Source organism: Schistocerca americana, chromosome 1, assembly GCF_021461395.2.
Source record: "Schistocerca americana isolate TAMUIC-IGC-003095 chromosome 1, iqSchAmer2.1, whole genome shotgun sequence".
NCBI lineage: Eukaryota > Metazoa > Arthropoda > Insecta > Orthoptera > Acrididae > Schistocerca > Schistocerca americana.
This window is the reverse complement of record NC_060119.1, coordinates 946195549-946221136: the sequence shown is the minus strand read 5'-3', so window position 1 is coordinate 946221136 and position 25588 is coordinate 946195549. Positions and strand designations below refer to the sequence as shown.

The 25588-nt window shown below is 40.7% G+C and overlaps 1 protein-coding gene across 3 annotated transcripts in view; it reads left to right on the top strand.

The window, feature by feature from the left end:
* Positions 1-25588, top strand: part of LOC124615620 (palmitoyltransferase ZDHHC8) — a 252669-nt gene that overhangs the window by 197692 nt on the left and 29389 nt on the right. For all 3 annotated transcript variants that reach the window (XM_047143637.1, XM_047143629.1, XM_047143645.1), the window contains 2 exons: positions 12027-12268; positions 13612-13782. In XM_047143637.1, the coding sequence (XP_046999593.1) occupies positions 12027-12268; positions 13612-13782 (413 nt within the window). The remainder of the gene's footprint in view (positions 1-12026; positions 12269-13611; positions 13783-25588) is intronic.

The following is a 25588-nucleotide window of genomic DNA, read 5'->3' as shown; positions in this document are numbered from 1 at the left end:
ACTTTTTAAATTGGTTGCAAGCACAGCTCACCACTAACTTTAGAATGCGTGTCGACTGCTAGATGCTCACAGCTGCATGCTGCCGATGAACTCTGTGTAGGCGGCAATGTGCTGCAATCTTTTAATGACTGTTTGTAGACTGTGCGCTGCCCTTGTGTGAATGCTAATTTGTTTCTCTGCAACAGAGTTCTTCTTCCTTTTTCACTCAATTTTATTATTTGTTTCAGATTCAGTTTGACTTCAGTAATATATAGAATATCTTGTGTTCCCCCCCCCCTCCTCACCCTCGTTGCAATGCATTTTCTCCTTTGTGCTTTCTTATAAAATTTTCTTAGATGCTAATGTCGCCACACAAAGTGTTGGTTGGCTTGGGCTGTGTGGTGGTTTTGTATATTTCACATCCTTACAGCTTGTGGATAAAGGTGCTGAAAATTAACTTCTCATTCCCTCCACCACTTAATTAAGAAGTGAGAGTCATTTACCTTCTTATATTATCTTCAGAATTTCAACTACAATACATTTATTATCTCTTAACATTTTGTGTTCTTAGATTTCATGGAGCTCTTTCCTCCACACCGCCTGCTCAATGGAACTCTTATCTCCACTTAGTAAGTAGGGTTGTCTGAGTGCTATCCGCTTCCATACAGTCAGTGGATGTTTGTGTGGTATCAGCACCTATGATGTAAAACACCTCCAAACGGTGGTGCTCACCACTTACCGACTACTTTGTCATGAACATCTTTTCTCTGATGTATGTATTTAAGGACATGATACATCTTATTCATTGAAAAGACGCACAGGGTTGGAACTAACCAGGCCATTGTCAGAGAGGATGATTTTGGTGTGGCACAACCTACTGTGAAGAGTGGGTGTCACATAGCCTGTTGTGAAGGCTAGGATACGGCATTGGTTGCTGTCAGTTGTAGAGCAGCCACTCCAGGGTCACTGCCAAAGTGGCAGGAGGCGATGGTAGTTTGGACTCTCAGCTTGCTGCTGCGTATGGAGAAAGCTGTGGCTTGGACATCAGATGCAGTGCAGATTGTTGGTCATCCTGCATGTCGTTCGGGTCCAGATCCATAGCAGTAATGGATGAATGGCAGGAGGACAGGGAATGCCAGGCACCCACCACTTGGGATGTCGTCCTGGAATTGAACCCCATGTCTACTGTTATGGTCCTTGGGCTGGGTGAGAATGACCACTCCTGCTGGTGTGACCCTTCCAGATGTGAAGTTCGCCCTGGATGGTGCAAACAGAGCTCACTCCTGTGCCAACGGAGGGTGCCTTGAGATGTGGCCAGCATGACCATCTGGCAGCCTTGGGAGGTGGTGATGGATCCGTGTTTCCAGTCAGGTGTATGTCCAAACATGCGTACCATATGAGGACACCTGCCTAAAAGGGTACGACTGCTGCTTTTTCTTGCGCTGATGGAGGTTGCGATGGGTCTCACAAGGAACAGTGATGGTGTCCATGCAAGAGTTCCACCAGGCTTGCTCAGGCATTAGTGTTGCCCAGTAAAAGGGTAAAAGGAAAAGCAGAGCAAAATCAATAGGAGTGAATGTCTATGGTTTTTTCATCTGCATTTTAAATGTTCATACAAAAATTTCAGCCATGCAATTAGAGCTTGGCAGTGTTGAACCATGGGTGCAATATCATCGTCGACCTGCGACCAGTATGCATACTGTCACACAAGATTCTTCATTATAGAAATGTCCCAGTGGGACTGATGGAAGAGTGGCAGTATTCAGGTGTGCAGAAGCCCCAGAATCACCCTCGACATTGATGGCCACGTTGATTCAATAGAACAACACTTTTGAAAAGATGAAGGATGTGGCATCATGAAAAGTTTCATGGAGGCTGTCAAAGAAAAGGCTTGTAGCCAGCTGGTTTGTACCACCTGGCAAACCTGTATCAAGAGTGAGTCCCTGCTGCTGTGACGTATCTGGAAGTGATGGGAAACTCTTACACTGGCTGTGCCAGTTGTGAAAGCAATGTCTCTCTTGTTTACCATATTTCTCATTGCAACTCATGGGGAATTGTGACAGCACTTTTACATTCACTTGCTAGGTTGATGTATGATAATCAATGGAATTCTGGTAATTTGATGAGAAAAGAGCCCCATATTGTAATCACTGAAATGTCCATTCAGGCAGCTTTGACTTGGGGCCAATTGTGGACATCAGTAATTTATGATCTGTGACCAGACGAAATTGGTTGTTATACAGAAAAATGCAGAACTCTTGGACACCAAAGATGATAGCCAATGCCTCCTCCTTTATTGGGGAGTAATTTTTTTGTACTGTGCTTAGTATCTTAGAGGCAAGTGTGATACGCCGTTCTGAATGTTTACGCTGCGCAAGTAGCCATTTGGTCTGAGTTCTCCCTCGGGCAGGCATGCGCGCGTGTGCGCGTGTGTTTCCCTTAGTGTAAGTTAGTTTAAGTTAGATTAAGTAGTGTGTAAACCTAGGGACCAATGACCTCAACAGTTTGGGGCCTTAGGAACTTACAACAAAAACTTCTGAATGTTTATGTATGCAGTATAACTACTCCAATGGCTTATGGCGATGTATCCATGGCCAACAAAAGAAGTAAATGAGGTCGATACAAGGTCAGGCACGATATGGGTTGGAGACATGGTGACTGTCTGTGAACCACTGGAAAGGGTCCCCCTTTCTCTGCAGTCTGTTTAACATGTTTGGTATCATTAGTATTTGATTGATAATTCGAGAATTGTATGTAAACTTTCTGATAAATACCTGCAGGTACTTCGCATTTTTTGGCATAGGAATCTGGGAAATGGGTGCCACGTTCTCTGATTTGGGTTTAAGACAGTCTTGGCTAGAGAAATATCCCATATATGTAGTGGAAGAGTGAAAGAGAGAGCATTTCGACTCAAATGTAAAAGGGCATAAAGAAGTATTTAATACCAGAATGGCTTTGGAAGCTGTGTCCAAATGAATTTGAAAATAAGCTTGGAGCATATCAGTCTTGGAGAAATAACAACACCCTACTGATTTTGAAAATAATTCACCAGGACATGGGTGAGGGGAGTGAGTCCACAATTGACTAAGCGTTCACCGTGTTTTTGAATTCCCTCAAAGGAAGAATCTGACTGCTCTAGTGCTTCAGTGCACACTTCACTGTCTGGTGTTAATGTAGCCACCACAGCATGTATTAATGACTCTGCATATAACAGCATGCGACAATATGTAAAGCCGGATTTTCTAACAGGCCACATTGATCTGCAACCCGCGACACAGAACTGGCTGATGTTGACTTACAGTGCTGAAGGAACTTTAAAGGAGTGGCCCCCCACATACATTTTTGTTGCAAAATATTCACTTAAATTTAGTGAATAGTAGCATTGATGAGTCAGATAAAACAGGAAATTTTTTGTGCAGGATAACAAAGTTGTGGGTTTGTAGCTAATACAAAGGTTCACCGTCACTCGGTGCACTTAGTGTTATGTACCTGGAAATGGAGTACTAAATGCTATTGATGCACTTGCTTGTCCTCGTGAGCTTCATTGAACGACTGGAAAACCAAGAATGCCAGAAACAATTCTGGATACATTAGCTTCTGTGTGAAATTGTGCTGCTGCTAGAGTTGTCATCCCCAGAGTCGAAAAACTACTTGTTTGTTGTGGTTAAAACACTCAGAAATATTGCCCGAGATGTTATACTGTGGCTAGGGGTGAATTGCAGCTCCAAAAAATTCTCATTGCTACTGTTACAAATCTTCTTCAACAATACAGATTTTATTAACCCTTTCCATTAAAACAGTGAATGGCACTCAGCATTGCAAATTTTATTCTCCACTCCAGTGTTGGGCCTCAAATTTTTCATAGGTGTCTTATGCTACATTCTCAAATCTGACTGTACTAGACATCAACGCTGCATAGTACTACTATCTAGGGAAGCCTGTGTTAACTCTGTGTCAACTGTAGCAGTTGTATTGAGAGATGCACAGTCCTTTCTGTGGAAGAGATTGTAGAACTTTTAAGAGGAATGTCTAAGTGAAAAAGAGTGTGGCAATGATTTTGGTGATGACAGTGGTTCATTTGTGAACATGAAATTTTCACTCTGCAGCAGAGTGTGTGCCGATATAAACTTCCTGACAGATTAAAACTGTATGCCGGACCGAGGCTTGAACTTGGGACTTTCGTCTTCGGGGGCAAGTGTCCTATTGACTTAGCTACGCAAGCATGACTCACGCCCCGTCCCCAGAGCATCAATCCTGCCAGTATTTGAGTGAAATGATGGTGGAAACAGTCTACCCTGCAGAGTTTCAAAAAAAAATCACACAGTGTATTGTTATGCTTATGCAAAGGTATTTGAATGTAAGTACACTATTTGTTTTAATGTTTACCCTAATTGTTGGTCAGTGGCCTCATTGATTCTACAAAGAGATTTGCACAGTTCTCAGTGGTGTATTCTCTGCCTGGGCAGTGGTGATTTAAATAAGTGCACAAGGAGATGCCAAGTGTCTGCATTATGGAGTGCACAAATTATATACAAATAAATCACAGAAATAATGGTTCCCATCACTCTTGGAAAAGTACAAAATGAAAAACTCTGGATTTGGATATCTCTTCACCAATGCAGTACTCTGGAAGTCTGCTGAGTAATTCTCACTTTAGTGAAGGAGAACACTGTTCATAGGTTAAACAGGGAAGCACTTTAATGTGAATCAAACTCTTTGTGCACTCATATGTTGTAATTTCATTCACCAAAAACAAAGATAGTACCACATTAGGCAGACAGGCAAATCCATGAGCTAGTCGCATGTCAAGGGTACGTAACAAACCGAAGTCCAAATCACAGTCCAGGAGAAAACCACTTAGCGCAAGGTCTTCATCAATAGATACTTGGAGAGCATGCTGTAAACATCACAGCTGGTTGACAAGTGAAACTGTGGTAGTCCACAGCAGTCCTTAAATCTGTTACATTTATTTTGCCGTGAGACCTGACACCAGCAGACGTATTCTCCCACACTAACAACCTCAGTTAATGCACACATAATTACATTTTTTGATCCATTAGTTTATCTGATGGGATTAGACGAAAAGTTTTTCAGCGTTTCCGTAGTGCTATCTGGTAGGCCAAAGAACTGTATGAGCATTTGCACTGTCTTATCTGGTGTGTGTCCCAAACACTCGAGCATGGGTTGCACAGATGTTTTATAAGCAATCTCCTTTGTAGACAGATCGCATTTTACAAGTATTTTTCCGCTGAACCAAAATCTGCCATATGATTTACCTGCAACTGAGCTTGTGTGATAATTCCATTTTATTTCCCTACAAATTAATGTGCTCAATTATTTATATTATGTGATTGATTCTAGTTGACTTGCTGATCTTTTAGCCATAGAATATTATGATTTCAAATTTTGTGAAGTTCACAATTTTACATTTTTTGAACAACTGAAGCAAATTGCCCGTCCTACAACATTTGGATATTTGTGCAGATTTTTTTCAGACACTACTTCATTGTAGATAATGTCGTTGTTTGCAAAAAAGTTTGAGGTTGCTGTCAGTATTCTCTGTCAGAACATTAATATGGACAGAAAGGGTTTCAACACACTTCTGTGGCACAAGCCTGAAGTTACTTCTACATCTGTCTATGAATCTCCATCCAACATAACATATGAATTATCCCTACCAAGAAATCAATCCAGTCACAAATTTCATTTCCTGATTGTACTTGCATTAAGTATTGGTATGGTTTTCAGTCACACTTTCTGAAAATAAATAATACTGCATCTACCTGACTGCCTTAATCCATGGAATGCAATGTGAGAAAAGTGAGAGTTGGATTTCAAATGACAGATGCTTACAGAATCCATGTTTTGTGTTGAGCAGATCATTATCTTTGACAAACATCATTATTTTGAGCTTAGAATTTGTTGTGTGCTCCTGCAACAGATGGATGCCAAAAATATTGCCTGGTAGTTTTGTGGCTCATTTCTTTTATGTTTATTGTATACAGATTTTAACTGCACTTTCTTCCACCTTCTGGGCACAATTGTTTGTTTGTAGCATCTGTATATTAAGGTTAAAAGAGAAGCAACTCTGTGTGGAATTTGATATGGATTCCATCAGAATCTGGACCTTTGTTCATTTTGAACATGAGTACAACACCCTCTAATTACTTTGGTCTTACTTTTTTTGAAGTTCAGCCAAGTTCATTTCAAAAAAAACTATCCATTCAGGCAGTAAGAGAACTGCTCATGGAAGGGGGGGTTCCAGGTTCGAATCCTGGTTTGGCCCACACTTTCGATACTCCATGAGATTGTAACATCCGTCAACATAAATACTGTGAGTGAACATTGAAAGCTATGCAGGTACATGATGCGAATAAGTTGATACAAAATCTGGATTTGGAGACTTGGTCTGTAATACACCTAATATCATAAACAGTAAGGCCAAAATGTTGTTGTAACAGTCCAGTAACTCTCCCCTGCAGGGTATTAAATTACATTTTTTTGCTAAATGCTATTTTATTAGCTCGGCTATAAAAGGCAGGTATAAAAACCACTTGTATTTCAGTGTATACAGTGGCCCACATAATCTGAAAGCTAGATTTAAATAATTAAATAAATAAAACTGTGTTTTTGTGTGGATCAGTTTCATTATTTTGGCCGTAATAATCCAGAGTCACCACAAATCATTAAACATTCTGCCTTATTTTGCTTTCATTAATGTGCTTTTTGGCTGTGAAATCATTTTGAAATGAATGTCCAGTACAACCAGTCAAAATGGAATATCTAGGTTAGAGTGCAAGCACTCATCTAAGTGCAGTATGGTAAAACTCGGGGCATATCAGGGCTTCACAATTTGAGACATGACACCTCGAACAACAGTGACATAACATTCCACCTAAGCCAACATCTTATATATTTATCATTATCCAATTTGATAAATGCTTTGGCTTTAATGCAAGTATGTCCATTTGAAAATGGTTTCATAGTAAAAACTGCACAATAAATACAGAACAGTAAATGTGGGCTTCAATCCCTCCCATGGCAGCATCTGTGACGAAATGATATCATTCAATCTGTCATTGATGTAATGTCCTGAAATGCTGCAGAGGTGCTGTGTTCCAGCATTTATAATGTTGTTTGAACTATGTTATGTGTGATAACTTCAATTTGTTGGCTTTTCTGTTTATAGTTTTTACAGTATTTGCAGCAGTATCAATTTTATATTGATGTAAAGGAAAGTAAATTCTTTGCTTACAGTCAACAGAAAATTACATACTCGCATTGAGAACTGTTTAAAAGTTTTGTAAAACAGTGATAGTTGTTTGCATATGTAGTGAAGAAGTGACCTGTATGGTCTGGTAAGATTATATCATGTTTGTGCAGTTGTCCATGTGCATCTCCATCTATATTCTACAATCAACATGATGTGCTTCTCAGCGGCTAGTTCTTATTGTACCACTGTGTAGGTTTCTTCTTGTCCCATTCGTATATGGTGTGTGGAAGAATTACTGTTTAAATAACTTTGTGCACAGTCTTGTCTTTGCAGTCCAAAGAGGAATATTATATTCCTACGCATTTAATACTGGTTCTTCAAGCTTCAAGAGTAGGGTTTCATATGATAGTTAATTTTTGTCTTCAAGTGTCTCCCAGTTGAGGTTTTTCTGCATTTCTGTGATGCTCTGTCACAGGTAAGACAAACTTGTGACCAGTCATGCTGCCCTTCTTTTGTATATGATTATCCTCTGGTAGTTTCAAAAGCTTCCACAGTATTCTTGGATGAATCACACAAGTGTTTTGTAGGCAATTTACTTTGCAAACTTACTGCACTTTCCCAGTATCCTAGTAATGGATTAAAGTTCGCCACTTGTTTTACATAAGACTGAGCCTATGTGATTGTATTTCCTATCCCCAGAAATTGTGGCAAGCTAGATTCCAGTCTCGTACCCACTTTGAAACCTTATCAAGATCTAACTGGATGTTCGTGCAGATTTTTACGTTTCTGAACATTTAAAGCAAGTTACCTGTCTTGTACCCACTTTGAAACCTTATCAAGATCTGACTGGATGTTCGTGCAGATTTTTACATTTCTGAATATTTAAAACAAGTTACCTGTCTTGTACCCACTTTGAAACGTTATCACTATCTGATTGGATGTTTGTGCAGATTTTTTCAGATAGTACTTTATTAAAAATAATTATATCTGGAAAAAAAGTGTACTGTTAATACTGTCTGCCAGGTTATATATAAATAACATGAGCAGGATGAGACCCAAAATGCTTCCCTGGGGCATACTCGAAGTCAGTTCTACATCTCGGTGAATCTACATGCAGTATAACAGCCGCCCCCCCCCCCCAACCCCCCTTTTTATTTATTTATTTATGTATTTATTTATTTTCCAAGAAGTCCTCTGTCAAGCTCTTTTCTTGATGAAGCTGCCAAAAAAATTTCTAACATGTTACCCTTGCAACTGAAGAAAGCTGTGGAACTCTTATGAGATATAAGATAACTTATTAGTCATTCGTATTTATCCTGTTTGCATTTATCTAAGTCTCACAAGATAATATTCTAATGAAACTCCTTACTTAGGAATGTTAGGAATGAAGTATTCATTACACAAAAGATAGTAATTAGAATGATGCGTGGGGTCCACAGTTTACATCTTGCAGGCTCTCATTTAAGCAGCTGGGATTGTTAATCACAGCCTGACATTACATGAATTCCTAATGGGTTATGTCATGAACAGCCCATTCCAATTTGAGAGTAATAAAGGTATCCACAAACAAAATCCTAAAAGTGTCTGTACTTACCTCTAATCAATCTAACTTTGGTGCAGGAATTTGTGTATATCAGCAGTTGTTTCATATCAGCACCCACATACGATACTGAGTGAAAATTTCATTCTAAAAGTAAGTAGTCAGTTACAGTCCCATAAATGGCCAGCATTTTGCCTTGTATGTGTACATATCTTTTAAATGTATAGCAATCTATCACAATTAGTAAATGAATTCTGAGGTCTTTTGTGCTCTGGAAAATGTCTGTAGTGTCAATTGTTTGTAAGAGATTGGTATTCAGGAAATGAGTTTGTTTGAGTGAGAAACTTTGTGTTTGAAGTATTTCTACTTTTGCTGTGTAATATATTGCTTTAATTTATTTTGGAATGACTTTTTCTGTGTGTTACTTTGATTAGATTTTGATAGCAAATAGATGTAAAATAAATGTAGAACTTTAAGTAATGTAATAAGGTAATCGTCTTGTGGTTGACACTCTCATTTTCTCTGTGTTTGTTTTGTAATACACAATACAGAAATGTGGTTTTGCCTTGAGCAAAGACAGATGTTTCTTGTTTAATACCCGAATATGTTTCATACAAGTTTCTCCATCTTCAATGTATTCATTTATTCTCTTTCAAATAATACGTAACAATGTAATGAAAAAGATAGTTGATACTCACCATATAGCTGAGACGCTGAGTTGCAGAAAGGCACAACAAAAAGACTGTCGAAATGTTAGCTTTTGGCCAATAAGGCGGCCTTTGTCAAAAACACAGGTGTTCGAAGAGCATGAGGAGGAGTTCACCGTACTCCCCTGGCCACCATACTCCTGGATTTAAACCCAATTGAGAATCTGTGGGACCATCTCAGTCAGCCTGTTTGTGCCCTGGATCCTCAATTGAGACACAGTGCAGCTGGCCATTGCACTGGAATCTGCATGGCTTCACATCTCTGTCGGTACTTTCCAGAACCTCAACCTCATTGACACTTTTCCCACATGCCTCGCAGTGGTCTGCATTGCAAAAGATGGTTATTCAGGCTTTTGACAAGTGTTCTTATTAATGTGATTGAACAGTGTAAATTGAGTTGCAGTCTTGATATGGGAGTTGATAGATTCCAGATGTGTTTTGTTTTTCTGTGTTGGTGTTGGTTGCCACCAGTTGCTTTTGTCTAAAGTTGTTTGTTCTGTAGGCTATTTTCAGACTTTGTATTTTGGGTATGTTGCCTATCTTGTGAGCTGCTTTGTTGTTGTACGTGAATGTGTGCCATTTGTTTGTTTTGTGGATGTTTCTTGTTCAAATGTGTTGTGTTGTGTTTTCATTGTGTTCTTATTGTTGTGTGTTGGTGGTGGCTGCTGTGTTTTGGGTGTCTTTAGTTTTTCTTTTAATTTTGTCATTTAATCCATCACGTTTGTTATTTTGTCAATTTTCAACAGCTGTTTGTTTTGTTATTTGTGGCTCATTTTTGTAGTCCTCATTCAGTGTTGTTTTATTCAACCTGCATAACATGTGTTGGAAATCAGATTCTTCATGGGTAATTGGGTGATTTGAGTTTAGATGTATGGTTTTGATGTTGCTTGTAGGCTTTCTGAATATGGGAAACTGATGTTGGTTGTTGTGTCTGTGTATTGTTATATCTAAGAAATTTAGCTTTTTGACCTTTCTTGATTCTATGGGGAATTTTATCTGAGGGCTGTCTGTGTTTGTCATAGTGGAGTAGTTGTATACTTCATGGTTTTCATTTAGAACACATTAGATTTCGTCCATGTAATAATGCCAGAATATTATTCTGTTGAGTCTGGCTTTTACTGTGGTCGTACATTTTGTTCCCAGTACGATTTATTATGATGATGATGATGATGATGATGATGATGAGTCCACTGATTGGTGATCCTATGGGGAGCCCAGCCTGTTGCGGGTAGCAGTGGTTGTTAAATGACAGAGAGTTTTGCTCTTTGATGAATTTTGGAGTGTTTGTTATTTCTTTTATGTGGAGTTTAGGAATTTGTTATAATCATAGTTTGGTGATGTTGATGGTGGGAATATTGGTGTATATGGATGCGATGACGAACAATTTGAATGTGGCTGCTGTGGGTATGTTGATGTGTTTGCTCTTTTGTATCAGCTATTCAGCGTTGTATACACTTCAGCTGTTTGTGTATACATAATGTTTCTGTAAGTGTGTGTGTGTGTGTGTGTGTGTGTGTGTGTGTGTGTGTGTGTGTGTTTCTCTGGCTAGGTGATGCATAGGTGCACTTAATTTATCAGATCAGCACACGCACGAATGTTAATTTAAGAATAAAACAGCAGATATTTGTTGATCACAGAACATAATGTAATGCCAGTAATACTACAAAGTAACAGTAGGAAAAAAAGAAAAAAGTGATACTTTTGTTTTAGGCCTAACACTCTGGCAAAGTATGTAACATAACATTGCAAAACCCTGATTCTTGGCCTTTTACTTGGGCCATAAAATAACATGAATTGAGTGGTAGCCAAACTTGGTCCTCCTCTAATATTTCAACTGTAAGCTGTTCAGCAAGGGGGTTGTGATAGCATGTATCTCTGCTCCTGTGTGTTATATTTTCCACATGCAAAGGTATAGTTAAAAAAAATTTTTTTTCCAACCTCCTGTTGACACTGGAGAGTTGCCAAGGAAATGGAATCATTTGCAGCAACAGGTTGAACAGGTCAACAAAGATGGATGAAAAAACTGTCCCATCTGCCTTATATACTGGTAATATGAGCCAATAGCACATGCATTCATGAATAAACATAGTTGGAACAAATATCATATGGGCGACAGTGATTAATGTTAGTTTGATGCCCTCTGTGGAGGATGTTGTCATGAATTCTGGTTGACAGGGTAACAGCACCATAGTCAATGTGAGGTAACTTGAGCAAATGCTGGATTTCACGTTTTTGTCGACATTAAAACCAACATCACAATTGATAAGTCAATCATCATGAAGTTTCTATGTTGACCAGAATTTGTGACACAACATTCTCCAGAAAGAAGGGGGTTATGGCAGCACATACCTCTACTCCTATGTGTTATATTTTCCGCTATATGTTATCCATTTACCCATATACAGCTGAAATATTAGCAGAAGACGTTATTGCGCAATGGCTGAATTTCTACAAATGGCAATGACTAAATTCTGCAACTTTGTGAATCATTAATAGCATTAGGTATTACACTGTCATGAATGGTCTTTCAGCTGATGGCAAAACGTAATAATCTTCTTGTGCAGTAACAGTGTTATGTATGTTCCAGTTGTCGCCAGGACGAGGTGAAGGTTCTGACACAGACATGGAGCCCACAGCATCACAGTCACAGGATTGTGAACCTACACCACCTCTGCAAAGGCATGGTTCAAAAAATAACTTTTTCCTGCCTCCTGTTGACACTGGAGAATCACCAAGGAAACCAAGCCATTTGCAGCAACAGGTTCAGCAGCAGCAGCAACAACAACATAGAGGACCCTATAGTCGTGGAAGTCCTCATCCAAGACCAAGGTACACGATTATTGTTACAGCAGTTGTTCCAATGCAGTATTACAACACAACCACCTCAACTATCCATGTGCTAATCATAGGGATGGCAGAATAATTTGATCTTTTCGGTAGTATCCAATATATACAGACTACTTTCAGCTCTTTTCCTGCCAGTTTCTACTTAATGCCTACCTGCATTCCTCTGCCTCTCCCCTCACCTCCATGTCTGCTACTTGCCCTTGCCCCTGGATGCGCGCCTGCCCCTCTCTGCCCCCGGCCCCCGCCGCACGCCCGCCCCTCTCTGCCCCCGGCCCCGGCTGCGCGCCCGCCCCTCTCTGCCCCCGGCCCCGGCTGCGCGCCCGCCCCTCTCTGCCCCCGGCCCCGGCTGCGCGCCCGCCCCTCTCTGCCCCCGGCCCCGGCTGCGCGCCCGCCCCTCTCTGCCCCCGGCCCGGCTGCGCGCCCGCCCCTCTCTGCCCCCGGCCCGGCTGCGCGCCCGCCCCTCTCTGCCCCCGGCCCGGCTGCGCGCCCGCCCCTCTCTGCCCCCGGCCCCGGCTGCGCGCCCGCCCCTCTCTGTCCCCGGCCCCTCTCTATTTCATGCCATCCTTCATAATACCAACTCTGTTATCCCCCCCCCCCCTCCCCCCCGCTGCCCTTTCTGTTGCATCTCCACCCCCTTGAGATCCTTGCCTGCTGTTTTGTGGTCCAGCCACCACCATCGTTCAGATCCTGCTACTTTCCTTTATGGTGCTGCTCCTCCATTGTGTGATCCTTCCTCATCCCTGTGATTTTTCGCTCCGCTGTGATACTGGCCCCCCCATTTTGTGATCCTGTATAATCCTGGTATCCCCCTCTCCCTCGTGATGCTGCACCCCACCTTTGTTACCCTGATATCTCCCGTCTCCTTTGTTATCTAATCCCTTCCAAATTGATTCCAGCCTTCGGTGATCCCGTCACCTTCTGATCACCTTGTTCTGTCCACCCTTGTTTGGCTGCCACTCTCCAGTCTCCGCCCACCATTTCCCCACTTGCCTGATGTCTACCCATCCTCTGCATATTGCCTGTCACCTGACCCTGTCTCTTAGCCTGTTACCTGTCCCCTTCCCCATCTCTCAGCCTGTCACCTGTTCTGCTGCCCACATGCGCCAGCCCCTCGACTGTTTTGTACATTCCCTTATACATTTCCCTTACCCATTTATATTCGTATATGAATCTGTCCCCTTGTGTACCTGTTCCTCTGTATTTCCTCCTCCTCCTCCTCCTCCTCCTCCTATCATTGTGCTTTTATTGGAAATAATCATTACTGTCTCAAAAATACTATTTTGGGTGATTTCTACATACATTACCTACAAGCTGTTATCTTGCAGAGGGATGGAGGTGTCCCAGTCACGAAGTCATACACCTGACCCATTGTCACCAGAGCAGCAACCATCACAATCACCTGCTGTTAGACCACAGGGTCCTAGTCCTACAATGCAGCAGCGAATTAAAGCGATTGGTGTACCCACTCCACTGGCAATGTCAAGTCCAGTCCGCAGGTCAGTGATTACAAGAAAAATTTCCTAATAGAAATTTTAGACTGAGAAAATGTGACCAATCTGCATGAGTGGGTGTAAAATATGTAACATTACTTTAATATTAGTCTCCATCATGAATTTGCAAGGAGGAGGTTAGTAAAATGGATGCATAGATGTTGTTTTCTTTGATGGCATTGAATATGGTATGAAAGTATTCCACCAGCATGATATCATGACATTAATTAATTTCTCAATATTGGTTCAGTTTTTTAAATTTGTTAATTATTGTTTTTATTTCTTGTTGAATTTATTTAGAAGAGATTTGACAGCAGTAATTTAAAATGCTGTGTCATGGCTTTGAAATATTTGATACTTCTTATTGTTTATTGACAACAGCATTGAATCCTCATTTATCTATTAGTATGTACACCATACAATTTCTTCATGGTTCGGGTCCCAAATAAAACTTCAGTAACAATAATGCTACAAGAAACAGAAATCTGGGTGAATACGATGTATCTATCATTATACTCCTTTGTGCCTTGTATATGGTAAGGTGTAGGTGAGTTACTGTGCTTAAACTTTGGTTTTATTTTTTGTTCCTTGAATAATAGGTGTTTTACTGATGTTCAGATAGATTTTTTGGTCACAGGCAATGTTGCAAGTTTATATAGTTTTCAAGGTTGGTTGGTTTTTTTTTTTTTTTTTTTTTTTTTTTTTTTTTTTTTTTTTTTTAGTGTGCTGGAAAAGACAGGGCTTGGTGCCGTTGGACTCCTACAGGGCATTTCTGTATTTTTGTAACATGAAATTGTTCCTTACTGTCAGTTGATGCTGTTTCAAGTTCATTAAATTCCTGAAGTAGAAAGGTATACTGCTTTGTAGTCTCATTCGAGTGTGTGTGTTTCATGCAACTTAATTGTTATGTTGTGTGCTGCATAGAGAATCAACAAATAAATGTTGTCTGTCTCCCAGCCTGCTGAAAGCTTTTTGATTTTATGCCACTTTGGCAGCTTGTATATTAATTTCTTTCTTACTTTCTTGTTTTGCCACAAGAGACCAATTGTATTCCGTTCCAGAGTTCTCCATCACATCAATATTTGAGATGACCCAGGAATTGAAGCTGCAACCTCTGCATTGGTAGTCAGTAATCCTACCCATTAGACCATGTACTTGACCTCAGTAAATTAAGACCTATTCCAAATTGGACAAGAGCAGGTGGCCTTAGTAAAGAGTGACATTTACTGTCCTTATTACATAAGACCTGTTCCAAATTGGATTAGAAATTTCATTTGCAGGGAAATGGGAGACATATTTTAAATATTTTTCCCCAAAACAAAATCAGTATAACAGTATTCACTTAACATTGCTTTTTAAAGGATGTTTTTGTTTGGTCCCCCATTTTTGATGGCACATTCATATTAGTTGTTTGTAAAAGATGTACAAAATAACACACAAATGTGGGGGGGGGGGGGGGGTTGTTTACTGTGACAATGATCTCTCTTAAGCTAAGTTTTCCCTGTTCCAGTTTGGACGCATTTGAAAACTGCTGAGAGTTTAAGCATTTCAACTCAGTAATATACTTGTATTAGCATACCAAACATAAGTTTGGTGAGTTAAATGTAAACTTACTCACAGCTTTTGTATAATGAAATACGCCACAAAAATATTGAAGAACGGTGACCCTCTTTCCATAGAATCTACTACTTACTCTTGATGACTCATTTATGTTCAAGATTTTTCAAGTTTGTTTTGGGACATGTTGCCTTATGAGTTTTTACTCATAATGGAGATGTGAAACATCACAATTTTATAATCAAAATGAGCAAACTAAACGAGAGTTAGTTAAAAAGATGTTTGAGCTATTTAAGCTCGTCTTTAATGAAAGTATACGTACTTAATGCAGAACTGTTGTCATGTTTGTTCCCCCAAATCATCTTTGTTTAATAAGAAGTCGGTGGAATTGTTCTGATTCAATAACATTGTAAATCATGAGAAGAAATTATGAATGCAAAGACACTGTGATAATTTTAGTTCTTACATCTACTCATGTTGAGCTTCTTATTCTTCATTATTGTTCTATTCTTGTACTGAAACGGAATTGCTGTCAGCTACTTAGATATCTTTACATATATTTTGATTGGAATTCGACAAGTGGAATTGTTGAATCTACTCATGTATTTGATATACTTCTTTTAGTTGTGGTATGCCGCTACAGTAAAATGAGATACGCTTAGAGAGATTTTACATAAAGAGTGCATATTTTCTTTATTTTAATACAGCAGCCTGAACACTAAATAATTTATTTAAATATTTATTAAATCAGATAATTCATAATCAGGTTTTCATAAAACAATATTCACCTTATTGTGCATAATGTCTTATTAGTTCAGTAAGTGATTTTTGACACAGCTTTCTGGGTTGCAGAAGTGGAAGTGCTTTAAGATTTAAAGAAATTTGTTCCCTGAGGCTTCACTAATTATACTGGGTAATGTCAAAACTACATTGTTTAAGGTGCTGTATCTGAGTATTTAATAGTTGTCTCCCTTGTCTTATTTGTAACAGAATGTGCCTCACATGCATTTGGTGTGTGTGTCAAAGAGTTAATGTGAATGTTCTGTGCAGTGTACTATGTAAGACAGTAAAAAAGGATAATCTTAGATACACACTTTATTATGGTAATTGTGGTGTTGATTATACTACTAGACAGGTAGGCAGCCCACAGCAAACAATATCATGTGACTTAAATCCCATATCGTATTTCAGTACTACGATTATGTGTAGTCTTGCTGCACTTTGCTTTTGAAACTGAGCATTGGTAGTTTATGTGCATTAAAATTGGTTTCCTTGGAATTGTAAGCAAAGCGTATTTTTACTGTGTGCTACCAGCCAGTGGTTACAATACTCCGTCATAAAAATATCTGTACATGTAAAGAACCAAACAAAATTATTCAGATTGAGTAAGAATGTTCTTCAATAAGCAGTTTTCAAAAATGTCACAATAAAGTGCCAAATTGCCTCCAAAATTAATCTGTGTCTTATACTCGAAATTAATATAAAAATGACCATTGTTAGATTTAAAAGTCCCTCCAGTCTTAAAATTAGCCATATAGCTGATGCCGTGGGAAACCTATCTCTATCTGGCAGCGTCGGATTCAAGTGGCAGCAGCACTGCAACGAACATGGGTTGCAGGGATTCACAAGCTTGCTAACACTGTCTCCCTCTCACACTGCCATCACAAGCCCAGAACACTGTCTGGCCTATGGTGCATCATTGTAGTCTATGGTACAAGTGAACTTGAATTGAAAGTGATATACGTTATTACTAACAGTACAATACTTTTGTTAGCAGCTGGTTTTGTAATGGAAAAAAGGTATTCATATGATGCAAGCTATAAATTGAAAGTAAAAGCATATGCAGAGCAACATGGATACAGAGCAGCTGTGCGGCATTTCGGCCTTCCATCAGCAGAAAAAAACCATTCATTATTGGCAGGCTAGTAAGGAAAAATTGAAAAAAATTGCTAGGACTAAATGTGCAAATCGAGGACTGAATGCAAAATGGCCAAAACCAGAAGATGATGCATTGAAATAGATTCAAGGACACTATCAAACTAGCATTGAAATTAATATGAAAGTGATTCAAATACACACCTGTAAGCTAATGCTATAGTGGAACTTAACAGACTTTAAGGATGAAGTTGGTTGGTTGCGAAGGTCATGGACTTCGCATGAGAACCAAAACCAAAGTATCTCAGAAAATGTGACAGGAGTATGAATTTAAAATTTCTTTCCATCGCTTTATTATTCAGCTTTGAAAGAAATCCAGTGTGGAACCAAGCCAAATAATGAATATGGACGAAACTCCTCTGACATTTGATGTGCCGAGTAACAGAACTGTTGCCAGGAAACGTGCACTACAGTACTGTCCTTCCATTTTGTGCAGATGATACTAAACTTGTTCTAGTGATTATTTTCGAGTGCAAAACAATGCCAAAACCTTCTGAAATACCATCGGGTGTTGTTGTTTATGTACATGACAAAGATTAAATGGATGAGATTGCTATGAAATTATGGATTAACAGAGGCTGGGAGAGAAAGAACGGTGTTTTATTGAAGAAGAGTTCTCTTCTTGTGCCAGATCAAGTTAATAGTCAATTGAAAAATTCTGTGAAAGAGAAATTGCGACAGAGAAATACAGTGTGTACCGTTATTCTGGGAGGACTTGACTTCTCAATTTCAGCCTCTTGATGTCACAATAAATAAACCATTTAAAGGGAATATGAGAGGACTGGAACAAATGGATGGTGGATGAAAACTAGAGTGAATTCACGCTGAAGGGAGCTTTAAAAGACCAGCAATCAAACAAATGTATCGGTGGATAAAACAGTAGAGGTCTAGAATGAGAGAAGACATTATTGTTAAATCTTTAAAAAAGTGTGGCATAAGAAATGCTCTCAATTGCTGTGAAGACCATCTTATATATGAAGAGGATAATAGTGACCACGAAAAGGGAAGAAGGTTGGGTTGGGTTGGGTTGTTTTTGGGGCAGTAGACCAGACGGTGAGGTCATTGGTCTCATCGGATTAGGGAAGGAAGAGAGAGGAAGTTGACCATGCCCTTTCACAGAAACCATCCCGGCATTTGCCTGGAGTGATTTAGGGAAATCACGGAAAACCTAAATGAGGATGGCTGTCGCGAGATTGAACCGTCGTCCTGCCGAATGCGAGTCCAGTGTGCTAGCCACTGTGCCAACTTGCTCGGTAAGGGAAGAGGAAGAGGAGGAGGAGGAGAAAGTTGAGACAACAATTTTCAGGAATTTTAAAAGTCAGTTCTGTTTTATAAAGTAATAATTTTTTAGGCTGGCTTTGCAATCTGCTAATTAAAATGCTAAAACTTTTCTTTAAAAATTTTCTTAAAAAATTTTGCCTTACAGTCCATAGCATATTTTTAGGTTTCCAGAAAGCTTTTGACACCATTCCTCACAAGCAACTTCTAACTAAATTATCCACCTATAGAGTATCATCTCAGTTGTGTGGCTGTATTCATGATTTCCTGTCAGGAAGGTCACATTTCGAATAATTCGCAGTGTGTCAGTGAGTAAAACAGAAGTAATATCTGGCATCCCCAAGGAAGTGTTATAGGCCCTCTGTTGTTCCTGATCTACATAAAGAATTTAGGAGACAATCTGAGGAGCCATCTTACATTGTTTGCAGGTGATGCTGTCATTTATGGTCATGTAAAAAATTTGTTTCCACATGAGTACTAAAACGAATCCGCTAAATTTTGGTTATGCGATAAATCACTTAACTAAATACTTAAGCATTAAATTTACGAATATGTGAATGATCACTTAGGTAATGTTGCGGGAAGCAAACTAAGAGTGTGATTTATTGTCAGAATGTGACAGAATGTATAGTCAGAATGTAACAGGTGTTGCTGCTTAAACTAAGCTTGCCTGCCCTCTTCTGGAGTGTTGCTATGTGGTGTGGGATCCGCATCAGATAGTAGTGATGGAGGACATCAAAAAAGTTCAAAGAAGGGTAGCTTGTTTTGTAGTATCACAAAATAAGGGGGTTTGTGTCATGGATAAGACACGTGAACTGCAGAGTCGTTCATTAAAACAAAGATGTTTTTCGCTGCGGCAGGTGCTTCTGATGAAATTTCAATCACCAACTTTTTCCTCAGTGCTTGAAAATATTTTGTTGGCACCCACCTACATAGGAAGAAATGATCATCGTAATAAAATAAGAAGGGAACACCGTGGTCTGGGGATAGTATCTTTGATTACTAATCAAAACATCCTCGATCTTAGGTTTGAACCCCACTACCACTTAAATTCTGAATAAAAAATCTTAAGCATTGGCATTAGAAGTCACCCTTATCCTGCCAGCAGCCTTGTCGAAGAGGGTGCAGGGGCAGGCACAGGTTCAGGGCATTCACTTGCCCTTGTGGTGGGAAACTGCCCCTTAAGGCGGAATAACCAGCAACGATCAATGACATGGGGACGCAGAAGTCAATGGAAACCACTTCATTAAAGACACACAGGTGTATCCACAGTACATGTTGTCTGTAATTGAAAAGAGTCATGATAATCTCTCCACTGGCAAAACATTCCGGAGTAGTCCCCCATTTGGATCTTTGGGAGGGGATTGCCAAGGGGGAGGTGACCATGAGGAAAAGATTGAACAAACAACAAAAGGATAACATTCTAAAAGTCAGGGCATGGAATGTTTGAGGCTTGAACATGTTAGGGAAGCTAGAAAATGTGAGAGATGGTAGGGGCAGTGAAGTGAAATGGAAAGAAGACTAGTATTCCTGATTGTGCGACTGTGAACAATTCAGTGATAGTGTTGTACTCATCATAGTAGACAGTAATCCAACACCGACAATGTTAGTTAGGTATAAATGCCGATGTCGCAAGCTGGAGATGAAGAGATAGGGAAGGTATATGAGGGTATTGACAGGTAATTTAGTACATAAAGGGAGATGAAAATCTAATAGTTGTAGGGGATTGGAGTTTGGTTGTAGGAGATGGAGTAGAAGAAAGTGTTATGGGAGAATATGAGCTGACACTAGGAATGAGAGAGGAGAAAGACTAATTGAGTTCCGCAACGAATTTCAGCTAGTAGTAGTGAATACTTTGTGTAAGAATCACAAGAGGATGAGGTGTACTTCGCAAAGACCAGGAGATATGGTAAGGTTTCAGTTGGATTACATTGTGGTCAGGTGGAGACTCTGAAATCAGATATTGGATTATAAGGCATACTTAGGAGCAGATATAAACTCAGATCATAATTTACTAGTGGGGTATGCTGAAGTTTAAAAAACTAGTCAGGTGGATTCAGTACACAAAGAAGTGGGATACGGAAGAACTAAGGATTGAAGAAGAGAGAGGCTTTGAATTCTCTCTGACTATAGATACTGTGATAAGGAGTAGCTCAGTAGGCAGTTCAGCAGTCAAAGAAGTTGGAAAGAAAAACATAGGTACAAAGAAGGTAACTGCAAAAAAACCATGGATAACAGAAGAAAAACTTCTGTTTATTGATGAAAGAAGGAAGTACAAAAATGTTCACATAAATTCAGGAATACTGAAATACAAGCTCTTAGGAATGAAATAAATAAGAAGTGCAGGGAAGCCAAGGCAATATGGTTGCATAAAAAATGTGAAGAAATCGAAAAAGAACTGATTATAGGAGGACTGATTCAGCATGTAGAAACCCCATTCAGAAAATGAAATTGCGCCCTCATGACCGCTTTGAGCTTTCACATTTCTTACCGATTCATTTTGACCTTCCTCCTGAGGTCGGCATTCCATCTTGCGGGGGTGTCATGCTGCTCATATGGGATGACATTCATAGTAAACCCATCTCCCTGACTACCCTTCTTCAAGCTGTTGCAGTTTGCCTTTTCTTTCTCCACCTGACTTTTCCCTCTGTACCATTAATGTCCCTCCACAATTCGATGTCACCAGGGCAACTTCCTTCAGCTTATTGGGCAGGTACCTCTCCCATTTCTGCTACTTTCTTCCAGGACCTGTCAGAGAGGTGCCTTCTTGGCTGACCTTCTTAACAAACTTAATCTCTTTTGCCTTAACACTGGAGCAACCATTTTCCTTTCCAGCTCCTCATTCGCCTATTCCCATTTGGACCTATCGTTCTGCCCTGCCCAGCTTCCTGAGTGGTCCATTCTTCCCGACACCTACTCAAGCGACCATTTCCCGTGTGCTATCCATTCGCAGACTACTACCCCATCCATGTGCATGCCCAAATGGCAGCTTACTAAGGCTGACTGGCAGCTTTACTCCTCCCTGGTGACCTCCAAAGAACAACATTTCCCCAATTGTGATGACCGTGGAATATCTTACAAACGTTATCCTTACTGCTGCAGAACGTTCCATTCCTCACACTTCCTCTTCACCACGTCGTTTTCTAGTCCCTTGGTGGACTGAGGCATGCCACAACGCAATTTACGAAGGGAGACATGCTCTCTGCATTTTTAACAATCGTCCTACAATGGCAAACTGCATTCATTATAAACAGTTGTGTGCAAAGTATCGTCATGTTCTTCAGGATAGTATTTCGTTCACTAGTTCTCTTAACAGTTCCAACCCTTCCTCTGTTGTGTGGGCCATCCTCCGATGGCTCTCTGGGACCAAAATCCATTCCCCAATTTCTGGCCTGAGAGTAGCAAACAATGTCATCGTGGACCCTATTACAATCGCAGACATCTTGGTCCACCATTTTGCGGAAGTTTCGAGCTCTTCTCACAAGCACCCTGCCTTCCTCCATAGGAAATGAGCAGAGGAGGCTCGGGTGATACCCTTCTCTTCTCCAAATTGTGAGTGCTGCAATGCCGCCTTTACTATGAGGGAGCTAGATCATGCTCTCAGTTCATCCCGATCCTCCACCCCAGGGCCAGACGCCATCCGTATTCAGATGTTGCAGCACCTTTCTCTTGCAGGCAGTCACTTTCTGCTTAACACATACAACTGCATTTGGGCAGAGGGCACATCTCCCAGACGCTGATGTGAAGCCTCCGTCATAGCCATACCAAAGCCCAGTAAGGACAAAAACCTTCCTTCTAGCTACAGCCCCATCTCTCTTACCAGCTGTGTTTGCAAGGTGATGGAATGTATGATTCATGACCAACTAGTGTGGTGGCTCGAGTCTTGCAATTTGCTGACAAGTGCACAGTGTGGATTTAGAGTGCGGCGTTCTGCAGTTGACCATCTCATTACTTTGTCCACTCATGAATGGTTTTCTACGGAAATCCCAGACTGTGGCTATGGTTTTTCGATTTGGAGAAGGCCTATGACACCTGCTGGAGAACTGGTATCCTCCATACTCTTTATACGTGGGGCATCCATGGTCGCCTGCCCTGTTCCATTCAGGCATTTTTAAAAGACCAAGTTTTCAAGATGCATTTCAGTTCTGCCTTGTGAGACACCTTTATCCAGGAAAACGGTGTGCCTCAGGGTTCTGTCCTGAGCGTTGTCCTCTTTGCTATCTCCGTTAGCCCTATAATGGCCTGTCTCCCCCTGGGTATCACTGGCTCCCTTTTTGATGATGATTTTGCCATCTATTGCAGTTCTCCATGGACCTGTCTCATTGAGCGGTGTCTTCAGCGATGTCTTGATCGTCTTTACTCCTGGATCATTGACAGTGACTTTCGCTTTTCCACTGACAAAACTGTGTGTATGAATTTCTGGTGCCACAATTGGTTTCTCCCACCATCTTTACATTTTGGGCCTATTGCCCTGCCGTTTGTTGAAGTAGGAAATTCCTGTGGCTCATGCTCAGTAGGAAACACTCTTGGTCCTTCCATGTCTCTCAACTGGCAGCCCACTATATGCGGTTTCTCAATGTCATATGTGCCCTCAATGGCAGTTCTTGGGGTGCTGATTGAACCACCCTCCTCTGTTTGTACCGGTGCCTTGTCCATTTGAAACTTGACTATGGGTGCTTTGTTTATGTGTCTGCATATCCATCCCTCATACGCCGTCTCAACACTACCCACCATCGTGGCATCTGTTTGGCCACAGACGCTTTTTACACCAGTCTGGTTGAGAGTCTGTATTCTGAAGCTGCTGAACTACCAGTGTCCTACCGCCATGACTTTCTTCTCAGCAGGTATGCATGCCATTTGTCTGCCACGCATGGCCACCCATCCTATGCCTCCTTCTTTGATGTTTCCCTTGATTGCCAGTATGGGGCGTGTCCCTCTTCTGTTACCTCCTGCAGTCTGCTTTCAGCACTTGCTACACCAGTTCAACTTAACGTTACCTGCAACTTTCCTGGTGGGTGTGAACCCTTTACCACCTTGGCTTCATGAAGCAGCCCATGTTAACCTTGGCCTTCATTTGATTCCTAAGGACACTACTGCAGCCTTGGTCTATTGTCTTCAGTTTCACAACCTTCCCATGGAACTCTGTGATAGTATCTTTGTATACACTGATGGCTCTCGGCTGATCGTGCAGTCGGGTGTTCCTTTGTCATTGGCAGCCCGTGTCTTTCGATATCAACTTCCAGCCCACTGCTCAGTATTTACAACCAAGATGTTCTCCCTGTATCAGGTCAAGGAGTACATCTGGTGACTCAGGCTTTTCAATTGTGTCCTCTGCTCATACTCACTCAGCGCTCTATGAAGTCTGTGCGCTGTACACTGCCCATCCCTTAGTGCAGCAGGTCCAGGAAAACTGTCACTTGCTCACTCTTGGTGGAGCCAGTGCGATGTTTCTGTGGGTTCCTGGTCATGTCAGTCTGCCAGGAAGTGAGGCTGCTGACGCTGCTGCCAAGGCTGCAGTCCTCGTACTTCAGCCTGCTAGTTCCTGTATTCCCTCTGATGATCTATGTGTTGCCGTCTCTCTCAGGAGGTGGTGTCCCTTTGGCATCACCAGTAGTCCTCCTTTCATGGGAATAAGCTCTGGCTTATTAAGCCTCTCCCAGTGGCTTGAATGGCCACCTCTCAGCCCTAGGCTGCGTATCGGGCACTGCAGTTTTAGCCATCGTCATTTGATAATTGGCGCTACCCCTCTACTTTGTACACATTGCACCCAAGTTTTAACTGTCCACCACTTCCTGATGGAATGCCCATTTTTTAAACCATTTACATTCCCACTTGGGTTTGCTGTCTGAGTTATCGACCATTTTAGCAAATGACGTGTGGGCTGTTGACCGCGTTTTACTTTTTATCCAACAAAGCAATACGGTAAAGACCATTTAATTTTTATTTTTGTACTTTTGTTTCTGTATGGTGTCTTTTATAGCCATTTTTCCACGTGCCTGTTTTTAGCTGTCTTTGATTATGTCAATTGGGACTAACATACAGTCGTTTTTTTTAACTCCTCTCTGTCTTTGTGTGCTATAGTTTTGACTTGGGCGCGTATGACCCCAGTTGTTTTTTGCACCCTAAAGCAAAATGAAACAAAACCAAACCAAGCATATAGAAAAGTGAAAACAACCTTTGGTGAAATTAAAAGCAAGGGTGGTAACATTAGGAATGCCATGGGAATTCCACTGTTAAATACGGAGCAGAGAGCAGATAGGTGGAAAGGATACACTGAAGGCCTCTATGTGGGGAAGACTTGTGTGATGTGATAGAAGAAGAAACAGGAGTCGATATAGAAGAGATAGGGGATCCACTGTTAGAATCAGAATTTAAAAGAGCTCTGAAAGATTTAACATCAAATAAAGCAGAAGAAGATTTAAGATCAAATAAGGCAGAAGAGGTAGATAACATCTCATCAGAATTTCTAAAATCATTTGGGAAAGTGGCAACAAAACGACTGATAAGGTTGTTGTGTAGAATGTATGAGGTGATATACCATCAGACTTTTGGGGGGGAAAAAAAATCATCATCCACACCGTTCCAAAGACTGAAATATCTGACAAGTGTGAGAATTGTCCCACTATCAGCTGAACAGTTCATGCATCCAAGTTGCTAATAAGAATAATATACAGAAGAATAGAAGAGAGAATTGAGGATGTGTTAGATGACAATCAGCTTGGCTTTAGGAAAAGTAAAGGCACCAGAGAGGTAGTTCCAATGTTGCGCTTGATAATGGAAGCAAGGCTAAAGAAAAATCAAGACACATTCATAGGATTTGCTGGCTTGGAAAAAGTATTTGATTATGTAAAATTGTGCATAATTTTAGAAATTCTGAGGAAAATAGGGGTAAGCTTTAGAGAGAGGCGAGTAATATAAAACATGTGAAAGTGCCAAGAGGGGATAATAAGAGAGAAAGACCAAGAATTAAATACTTGAATTAAAAAGGGTGTAAGACAGAGATGTAGTCTTCTGCTCCTACTGTTCAATCTGTACATCGAAA